At 52.2% G+C, this 11,116-nt stretch overlaps 1 protein-coding gene across 1 annotated transcript in view; it reads right to left on the reverse strand.

Moving 5' to 3' along the window:
* The window catches only part of HYDIN (HYDIN, axonemal central pair apparatus protein), a 438,260-nt gene that overhangs the window by 60,230 nt on the left and 366,914 nt on the right, over positions 1-11,116 (reverse strand). The window contains 5 exon segments of the mRNA XM_025199799.1: positions 1,108-1,227; positions 6,317-6,499; positions 6,907-7,103; positions 8,165-8,380; positions 9,062-9,736. Coding sequence (XP_025055584.1) covers positions 1,108-1,227; positions 6,317-6,499; positions 6,907-7,103; positions 8,165-8,380; positions 9,062-9,736 — 1,391 coding nt within the window.

Genomic DNA, 11,116 nt, shown 5'->3' on the forward strand with positions numbered 1-11,116 from the left:
GCTCCTGCCACTGCACGCTGCCGGTCCAGGAGAGCACGGGAGCGGGTGTGTGCCCCCAGATTTGCATGGGGTGGTCTGGGCCAGGCTGCACTCTGGGCAAGTGATGGAAGGTGCTGGGAGTGGGGGCTATACCCTCCCACCACTCGCCCAGCCTCTTCACACCTCCCCGGACAAGCCACAGCTTCACCCCATCACACCCTGGTTGGGCGAGCAGCAGCAGGGTATGGGGGCGGGTGCGTGCACCTGGATCGGGGAGAGGCTGGTGGCAGGGACTACGAGGAATTTTAGGGTGGGTGCAGCCCTCCCATAGGCCCCACTCCACTGCGCTCTGCAGGGTGGGCGGAGCCAGGGCTGCGCTCTGGGCTATGTCTGGGGCTAGACACCTGGAGCACAGCCCTGGCTCCACCCTCTCCGCGGAGCAGAGCCTGGTGGCCGGTGGCTAGGGCTAGCCTCCCAGAGTGCAGCCCAGCCCAGCCCACTCCATGCAGATCCAGGGGCACACACTCGCTCCCATGCCCTTCTAGACTGGCGGCGCGCAGTGGCAGGAGCATCCCCTCCCTGAGTCCCGTGGCCCCACCGCCCCAGCTGGGCAGCTTGTCCCAGCCCCAATCTCTCCCTCCCTGTGGGGGTGTTGATCTGTCCCCGCCCACAACAGGCTTACCAGCTAGAGGCAGCTGTGTCCAGAGTTCTCAAGGACTGCTGCCTGTTTAGTCTATGGCCGAATCTCCAAATTGGTGCTGAATCTCTCCAAATTGATTTGGGGGCATCTGATTCGATTCAGAGCTTTTAATGGATCTCCCGATTTGAGTTGGATTTGGAGATTTGGTCGCCAAATCGGGCCGAATCTCCTTCAAATAGAATCGGCTACCGAAGCGTCACACAGCCCTAATCCATATGCCTAAGTGAGTACCATATCTACGTGAGCTCATTTCTGTCATTCTTATTTTTGCTGTCCCCATTCCCTTTGTTTCTCTGAAACCTGCTTGCCTCTGTGCTCACAGGCAGTATCCCTGATAGTTTATATGTTATTGTCATCACACACTGGACATGCAGCCATGCTGGGAGACTAACATGGTTGCTGTCTGCCTGTCAGAGAGAAACACATACCGGTCTCTCGACTTTCCGCAGAGCAGTGGGCCAAAATGGAATACCCCTGTGCTCATGACATACTGTTTGAAGATGATGTCATCAGGTTTCACACACTTCTTCCGGTGGGGAAATACCACCCTGGAACAGAAAAGTAGATGAGTGAGGAGCTGTGGAGTCCAATAAGCCTGGAACTAGAGCTCCTTTGAACAACTCCGAGAGAATATTTTCTTTTTATTGAAATTTGCTGAATTATCAGAATTAAACTGTTGCATAGAGATGGATCAACTGTGAGGAAGTTCTGCCAGAAGGAGGACAAGGCCCAAAAGAACCTGCCCAGCTTTTTTTACTTGGCTCCTCAGCAATCCAGCTGTTGGGGAGGCAAGGATCTGAAAGCCCTGGGAGCTCCAGCAGCTCCTCAGCAGCCCAGGCTGCCAGAGCACCCAGGATGGCTGGCTCCAGGGCCTTTCATAGATAATTTTACATATCAAACCACTCCACAAGATGGAATTGTCTTGTCTGCCCAACGCTCCTTGTAAGAGTCAGCACTCTGTGAAAAGTGCAATCAAAGCAATGCTCTGGGTTAGAATACAAGGGAGCCAAGGGGAAAGGGACTTAATGGTGGGGGTCTACTACAGACCTCCCAACCAAGGAGAAGAGCTAGACCAGGAATTCTTAAGTCAGCTCTCAGAGGTAGCTAGGTCAAAGGATGTGGTCATCATGGGTGACCTGAACTTTCCAGACATCTGCTGGGAAGAGCAGTCAGTCAGGTCTGACTGCTCACGTAGGTTCCTAGCCGAGATACAGGACCTCCATCTAACCCACGAGGTACACAGCCCCACCAGGGGAGACACCTTGTTGGACCTGGTGCTGGCCACGGGTGACGACCTGGTGAGGGTGCTTGACCACCTGGGTGACAGCAATCATCGCCTGCTGGAATTCACCATCCAGCGCAAGGTGGCAAAGGCCTGCAGCAAGGCAGTAGCCTTGGACTTCGGGAGGGTGGACTTCAGTGAGGTAAGGATGGGCGGGCACTTCAATGCCCACGCCTGTGAGGGGCTGTCAGGCTGGATGTGGAAGCATGCACACAACCGGTTGGTGCACTCATGCCACATAAAGGTCAAGGCCTTGCGGGCACAGTGGGTTGCCATCACTGACCACGATTGTTGGTCGGGGAGTGTCCACAAGTCCATGCCCTTTATGCAGCAACTGATGGACATCCTCATGCCCCAGGACCCAGGCCATAGTTGTGTTATCTACAGCAGCACAGGCAATGTGCCCAAGCCCCTGACCTGGCCTCCCCGCCTGCACTCCCCTGGCCCCAGGTTCCGCCCTGCCCTGCCCTGCCTCCAGAACACAGGGAGGCAGGAGACAGTGTAAAACTTTATTGAGCAGCCTGTGCCTCCGCAGCTAGGTGGGCACAGGCCTCTCACACACTGAGGAACACATTGATGCTGGCGGTGATGTTCTCCTTGGCAGTGGGAGCCAGGGACATGTAACACAGCCACAGGTAGCCCTTCAGAAGGTGGTGGAGGTTGTGGGGTGGCCCGGGCTTACCCCTTGTGCCATCATAGCTCAGGGTCCTGTGCCAGGTACACAGGCGTGCCTGGGGCACCATGGCCAGCAGCAGGGCATAGTGGGTCAGGCACCCCTCAGTCTACGTAAACAGCTCCTTGCACACCACTTGGGACACGCAGAGCAGGGGCAAGTTTGGACTACAGCAGTGCCACAATGGGAGGGCTGGCCCCAGGGCACCTCCCTGGAGAAGACCCCTGTGGGGAGGGTTGGGGTGTGGGCAGTCATCTGGGAGCCTTGTGCCCCCTAAGCCCAAGCGTCATGGGCTAGGAGGCAGCGCAGGAGACAAGCTGGCCTGCGGCGGGGGAGAAAGGAAGCAGGGTCAGGAGCTGTGGCAGCAAGTGCTGCCAGGAGTCTGGCCTGTACTGCACTGGGAATGGGGTGGTGGAGGCAGGCTGCCTGTAGCCAGCACCCAGCAGCTCTCTGGCCCCCGGGGAGTGAGAGGGGATGAGGGGCTCGGCTGGTGGCCGCCTGGGCCCAGGCCCGCCCGCCTGACTTACCATGGTCCCTGGGCACCTGTGAATGCCTGACCCCCAATCTGAAGCTGGGCAATGCATGGCCCCTGCTACAGTGCATCTTATCTCTGAAATGTAGCAAATTTACACAAACAGCTTATTGCTCATGGCTCTAAAGAGTCTGCAGCTGCACATGGGGGAAAGGCCACACTTGGTAGCAGGGATGAGGCCTCATGGTCACCACCACCCCCAGCTGCGGCCCTGCAGATGCGCTGGCTCCACCAGAGGAGGACCCAGGACCACCTGGTCATGGTGTTGGAGGACCAGCTGGTGGACACATGGGCCTGGTGGGTGAAGGACATGGTCCACCAAGACAGGTGTCGGGTGGAGGAGGACACCAGCGAGGACGCACGGGACTGGTGCAGAGTTGCGGGACCAGAGTGAGAAAGTGCAGGACCAGGCAGACAAGGAGTTCCAGGCACAGCTTCTGGCCCTGGAGCACGAGCAGATGGAGGCATGGCAGGAGCAGAATGCCATCCTGGCCCAGGCAGTGCAGGTCACAGATGATGACTGCTGGGTGCTGGATACTAGGGCTATGGGAAGCTTCAGTCCCTGATTCGATTTGGTGGAGATTTGGCTCGATTCAGTGGCCGAATCTCCAAATCCAAATGGAATCAGAGGACCCTTTAATCTCTCCAAATCAAATCAGAACCCTCAATCGATTCAGATTCAGAGATTTGGACATAGACACAGCTTTAAATGTTTTTTCTACATACTTCTAGGTACCACATGGCTCATGAATGCTGCGATGCTGGGGTGCATGGAGCGTCCCACAGGAGCACAGGGGGTTCCTCCAGTGCGCTCCCCAGCAGACCCAGAAGTGGACCAGAAGTACTTTTTGTCCACTTCCAGGTTCACCGCCGAGTACATGAAGGGCCCCCTGCACTCTTGTGGGATCCTTCATACACCCTAGTATCACAGAGATCACAAGCCGTGCCTGGTACCTCAAGGTATGCAGAAAAAACGTTTAATGCTGTGTCTGTGTCCAAATTGCTGATTCTCTGAATCAGCACTGAATCTTCAGATTTGGCCCAATCGAATCAGGGACAGTGATTGGAATCAACGAATCAAATCACTTCCCCTGATTCGGGCTGAATCCGAATCGAATACAGCCCACTTCGCACACCCCGACTGGATACCATTCTGGCCCTGGTGTTTGCCTTTATGCTGCCTGCTGCTGGGCCTCAGAGCCTAGCTTTGCCTGCCCCCTGGCAGCCACCCACCTCCAGCAGCCAGGAGCCCCTTGCTCGACCCCTGCCTTGAGTCTGGTACCACCCAGCCCACAGCCACCACCTTGGGACAGCTGACAAAGAACATTGTACATAGTTTTCATCAGGAAGGTGTTTAATTGGTGGTGGGTGGGATGGGTAGTGGAAGGCCTCTGTTTGTTGAGGGGGGAGGGGGCTGTGGTTGATGTGAGGGGAATTAAAACTTGTTCTTGTGAGATGCGCCTGCAGTGGGCAGGGTGCTGGGGGTGGGCAGCACCACAGACAGGCTAGATTTGGGAGTACTGGAGGAGATGATTGGCCAGTTACTCCCATACCTGGTGCCCTGGCCCCTAGTGGTGGGTGCGTGGCTCTCCCGGGGCCTTAGCGGGAGGTGGCTGCTGTTGCCACCACAGCTGGTGCTCCCGCTGCCAGGTGTCCTCCATGAGCTACACTTCCTCCTCCCAGGCCTCATGGATGTTATGCAGCACACAGGCTGTGACGACGACCTGGGGGACGTTGTTCTTGGTGATTTCAAGGCAGGTGGTATGCCAGTGGCCCCTGAAGTAGCTGAATGCACACTCCGGCAGGGCATGGGTCCAGCCCAGGCACCAGTTAAAGTGGGCTTGGTAGGGGTCCAGGTGGCTGGTGTAGGAATGCATGAGCTAGGGCAGGAGCGGGTAGGTGGGTTCCTGATGAGGAGGGGCAGGACCGCCACAGAGCTCAGCTGTAGGTTCAGCACCCCCAGTGTGAAGTGCCCACTCTTCACTAGGCCTGGCAGGCCAGAGTTCCTGAAGACGTGGGCATCGTGGGTGTTACCCACCCAGCCGGTGCTCATGTGCGTAAGGCCCCATGGTGGTCCACGATAGCCTGAAGCACCACAGACTGAAAGCCCCTCTGACTATAGTCAGGCCGGTAGGTGGGGTCTACCTCCAGGACGGCCTTGTCCACACCAAATAGGTGGCTGACATACCACAGGCTGGCGGGCGTAGCCAGTTTGAGCAGGGCAAGGGCCAGCTGGGGTCTGTGGGGAGGGGAAGCTTGGGTGTCCTCCCGCTCCAAGTGGCCTGGGTCATCCTGAATGCCTCCAGCCACTGCTCATTATCCCAGGTGTGGTGGATGACGTGCCGTCATCAGTTCTGGCTGGCCTGGCAGGCCCAGAGGTGGTGGAGCTGGAGGCCCAGGAGGGCAAGGGTGGCCCTGGCAGTGGCACCCTGGTGCCTGTCATTGGCATCCCTGCTGGGGTCTGGCTAGGAAGACATGGTCGATGTGGCAGTTACGCGGTGGCAGCCCTGGGACAATGCATGGTGGGTGGGCAGCAGGGAAGTGGCTGGCCAGAGAGCAGGATGTGGGGCTGCCTTTTGAAGAGGGCTGCTGGCAGCTGCAGCTAGGGCCTGGAGCTCCCCCTGGTGGCATCATGGACCCATTGCAGGGCCCTGGGAAGCAGAAACAGATTGGCAGCAAATCTCTGCCCACTTCCCTGCATGTGTAAATATCTGCCTGGCACCATTTACACATGAATAATTTACTCATGAGTAAACTGGTGCCGCAGCAAGTGCACATGTAAATACACCCACTGATGTGCTAGTAGGTTAGTACCCAGGAGCAGGGACATGATTTAGGATAAAGGCAGAGGTGTCCAGCTTCCATTTAACTATTCCTAGTGCATTACTTTTTTCTGTCTGCTAATTGGTATGTGAACTGCAGTAATTTAGCCCCCCTGAATGCCCATAGAGTGCTGTCCAAAGGTTGTATATGCATTACATGTTGGTACATGGGTCTGTGTCTAGAAGGGCTCAGAGCAAGTGTTATATGTGTGTGGGGGGGGGAAACTGTAATGTGCTGAGTTTAGCAGTCCAGATTTCATTTAATCTTCCAGAGAATCTGTTAAAGAAAGCATCACAGAAATTTTACTGTGAGCATGCAGGTACTTACCTGGGGTCCTGGCTGATGGTAGGATAAGTGCATATACCCCTGAGGTAAATCTGATACTGACGGCATGTGCCCAAGATCTCAAAGTTCAAGGTCTGATCAAATTGCCCTGGGACAATGGAGGAAAAATGTATCTTCAGGGTCACTTCTCCATGAGCAGGCACTACCCAGCGGAAGCTGCTCAACCTGGTGGTTACAGAGAAAGCTTCTGACATTTCATAGGGTTAAGACACCAAGAAGTACAGGGTAACTCATGAAACGTAACACAACAGCTATCCCAGGTAGGCTTACGGGTCAGGGCCTGACACATGACAAGGACATCCCCACTCAAGCACCTGCAGACCGTGCAATATCTGTGTAGCTGATTCCTGCTACGTGATGTACTCCCTTGAAGCCGACCAAGAAATGACCGTTGGAAAGCATGGCTGCTCCCTTCCTCAGTGGTATTAGCCACAAGGAATATATCACACCAATTCTAAAACAATTGCTCACTGTTTGCTTTTGAGCGCAACTCAATGTGTTTGCTTTGGGTATGAGACTCTCTCTATATCCCCCTGCTGGAGCACACTAGGCTGTATCACTTGGTAGCTCACCTGAGGAACTTTTCCTGGGACTGTCCCTCACTCATGGTGTTTTGGTTTAGGTCAGTCAGAGGTGTCAGTGGTCCAGGGGCTGTTCCTGGAAGGCCCTTCCTGCTGCGACCTGTGCTGCGCTTATCCTTTTGAGCCTCACGACTGGGCTCTGCTTTGTCCTTCTTCTGTCGGCCTTTGGTTGGGGTGGCCTGTTCCTCCTGTAGCCCAGTTCAATGGAGGAAATGACAGTAAGAAGTGACTCAGGGGACTCCAAAACACAGGCAGCATAAGACATTACTGACCCATCATAGTACATGGCCAAGCATAACAGCACTGATGGATAAGGAAAGCCAAGAGCAGTTTCAGAACCCTCACTAGCCCCCAGTCATGATTAAACAGTAGGAGTTGCTGCACAGGGTCATCCCTGAGATAAGGCCTTGCCCTTAGTAGCCAGTGAAACAGATAACAAGTAACAAGTGCCCATTCCACACCAGAATAATGGCTTCTCTGTGCCACTTAGGTTAAAGCCTTTATTGCTTGGTGGGTTTTTGTTTGTTTTTTTAATTTTACCATGGAAACCTCTCTATACCAAATGCCTGCAAAATCCTAACCATAACAAGGCTCATGGGTTGGCTTTTGTCACTTTTCATTCTTTGTAATTTCCTTTGAAAAGGCTTTTCTTCTTCTTCCAATCCCATCCCCTCTTTTATTGAATGGCATTGACTGAACAGAGCTGAAATTCAATTTGTCATTTATGTAAAGGGAGAAAAAGAGGTCTTTTTTATCAGCTAAGGCTCACATTCAGGTTCACAAGGCAGTACTAAGCCTCAAAGCAAACCAGGGAGCTATGGTTCTTTAAAGATACTGATGGTAAGGGCAGGTAAATAGGAAACAATTGAGCCAACTATTTTTAGAAACAGGCCCAGGTAACCACATGCCTCCTCTGTGTGCACAATTCTATGCATGTAGCATCAAATCAACTGCTTGTGTAAGTGACTGGTCACAAGTGCCAGAGGTCAGCTGTGTGTGCTATTGTGCAACTGCATAAGCAAGTCTGCTGCACAAGCACTCATACCCTTCCAGAAAATATATGCTTTTAAGTTGAGCAGGGTTAGAGATAGTGGTGCCAGTCTAGACCCTCCTAGATGCAGAACCATGTCATTGCTCCATTGCTGAATCCCTTTATGTTTAGGTTTTGCAGCTCCCCTGCCCCTTCACTTCCCTCCCAACATGCCCTTCTGCAAAGAAAACAAAGCAATGTTGCCATCTGTCCTTGTACCTTCATTGTAGGGACAGAGATGGTCGCATCTGCATTGCCTTCAGCATCCTTTTTTTCTTCCTCAATAGTCACATCTTCTGGCACAATGAAGGCAAAGTGTTTGAGAGCTTCTCCTGCCACAGGGGCTGCCCGCCTCTCCGGGTAGGAAATCACAGAGAAAAAGGCAGTAGGAGGAATCGGTGGCCCTGAGGGACCCAGCCCCAAGCCATCTAGGATCTAAGCCATGAGAAAGTCTTTTATTAATGCCTGTCATCAGTCTCAAACTCTTTCTTCCAAACAAACAGATGGGGAGCACTAAATTGCTGTAAAGGGGACTGTAATGAGAAAGGAGTTCTTTCATTGCAGAAATACAGGAAAAAATCCTGAGAAAGCTCTTCTGGGAGGACTAGGAGAAAAATCCTTCCCATAGTAAGGTAGCTGGGAAAAGTCACAGGCAACAGCAATGTTTCTGTAATCTGCTCTGCTTTTGTGCCAAGTGTACTATTTTTTGCTATTGGTTAATTCTTTCTGAAAGAAGAATACAGGATACTAGGACAGAAAACAGGGTAGGAGAGAATGTACAGAGATGAACATAAGGAAAATAATGACAGGAAAGTAAAAGAAGGAGGAATAGTGGGGAATGAAAAAGGAACAGTCACTGCCATTGGACAGAATGAGAAACAGAGGCAGAGTAAAGTTAAATGATTTGCTAGGTTCTCAACTAAGCAAGGAGCTGAGACCCTGCTCCTCCCACTCAGATTCTCCTGGGGGTACTAGAATCTTTTAAGTCTGGGTCTGCAGCTGCAGAACCTGGTGGCCAAAGTCTGGGTGTTACAGCTGTGCATGGCTAAGGGTGAGATCATGTTCCAGAACCCAGTACTACCTGCTGTCTCTCTTCACATGAAACAACAAGTTTACCTGCTCTATTTCAGGTAACCTGCCACTCTCTAGGATCCTCTTCCCACTGGATTCCTCAGAGCTCAGCACCTGGAACTCCAGGCATGGCACCCCCACATCCTTCTTTCCTTCCTGGTCTTTGTCTGCTCCTTCCACTACTTCCTTCTCCAGCCCAAACACCCTGGAGTCTTCTAGGGCTTTTAGCTTTTCCAGCCGCTCCTTCTCGGCTCTCTCCTTCTCCAGCCGCTCCTTCTCTGCTCTCTCCTTTTCCAATCGTTCCTGACGCTCCCTTTCCCTGTCCTTGCGGCCCTTCCGACCTGATGGTGCCTGACGCTGATCTTCTGCTTCATGCTGAGTCTCATCAAGATTTGGGGGCGGCAGCAGAATGCCTTGTGCCCGGTCCCAGAGCAGCAAAATCTGGGTAATGTCCTTCTGTGCAGCATCATAGACCTTAAACCTCTGGGCCAAACTCTTCTCGCTGTCACTCAGCACCTCTTTTTCCATTTCCTCCTGTTCTGGGATGGGAGGAGGCAGTGTCCCTGGCAGGACTACCTCCTGTAGAGTGAGTTTGCTCCTCTTTTTCTTCTCCTCCTTGTCATTTGAAACAGAATCAGGACGATCTTTCGTGGACACTTTCCTTTCTACCCCTTCATTCAGCCTGAAGTCTGATTTATTGGTGGTGGACTGAGCAGCAACCTGCAAGGTCAGCATCATGGGAAAGGAGGCAAGGATGTTCATTACTAACTTAAATTCTGTAGGATTATGCTTTGTATTGCTCTAGTGCTCAGAAGCCCATCTTGAACCTGGGAGGGAATCTCTCTTTTCCCCCTTTCTGCTACACGTGTCAGGGTTTTCTTTAGGCCTTCCTCAGAGCATTAGGTGTTGGCTGCAGCCAAATCTGAGGTTTTTGACTTGAGTGTGCCAATGCGCCTGCTGGGACCTGAAGCTGGAAGTTCCTGGCTAGAACGTCCTGGCTCAGGGCCAGATTGATTGCCATATATAGGGTCAGGAAGAAATTTTACCTCATTGTCAGACTGGTACGAATCGTGGGGGTTTTTGCCTTCCTCTGTAGTGGGGGGTATGGCCCTCTACCTGGCATCTCTTGTATGTGTATTAACAACTTTTTACAGAAGCAGGATATTGGCTGCTGTGGTCCCCCTGATTTACCTGTGACAGGTTCAGATGTTATGTCTTGTGTTGCATCAGAGTTGATGGTAATTTTACTAAGAGGTTATATTATGGATTTATATAGGATATTTTGGGTAGGGATGATCCTGTCTCAGGCAGGGGCTTGGATTAAATGACCTATGGAGGCCCCTTCTAGCCCTACTCCTCTATGATTTCTATGTGCCTCAGTGTGCCAAATACTAAACAAAACCACAGAACCCCATCCCCAAAGGCTTACAGTTTAGTTCATTTAATATAGAAATTTCCAACAACAAGGGTACAAGAGTGCCCTGCATGACATCAACTGCCAAATTAGTCTTTACATGGGAAAATGACTTCTATCTCCAGTTTTCATGGTCATGTGAAAGCAATGAGACCGACAGTCTGGACAAGATCAGCCCTATCACAAACCATGCTCTCGTCTAGGTCAGGATTAATATACTTTGATACAAAAATGCCAAAGTGCTAAACGTTAAATGTCCTGAGTGCTAAATGTACAGCACAGGCCTGAGTTATTTTCCACTGCTACTTCAGCCAGCCAATCCTGGATCAGGCTCCAGATCTCCCCTTATTTTAGAAATGAACAGTACCTCTGCATTAGGTTTGAATCTTCCTGCAGCACTTCAAAAATGCTGACTTCAGCAGGCTCAGGGCATTAGTAGAGAAGGTGATATGGGACCAGGGACAGAAGGTGAATGGGGTGCATGAAGAGTTGTTCATCAAGGACACAATCCTTGAAGCACAAAAGAAAATCGCTCCCATGAAGATGAAAGGTAGCAGAAGGGCTGGCAAGCCCTCCTGGCTCAACAGGGACATCGCAGTCCTCTTGAAAAAGAAAAAAAAAGGTGTACACACAGTGGAAGCTAGGGACAGTCCTCAAGGAGGACTATACAACAGTGGTCCATACTT

The sequence above is a fragment of the Alligator sinensis genome, unplaced genomic scaffold (assembly GCF_000455745.1).
Source record: "Alligator sinensis unplaced genomic scaffold, ASM45574v1 scaffold203_1, whole genome shotgun sequence".
Taxonomy (NCBI): domain Eukaryota; kingdom Metazoa; phylum Chordata; order Crocodylia; family Alligatoridae; genus Alligator; species Alligator sinensis.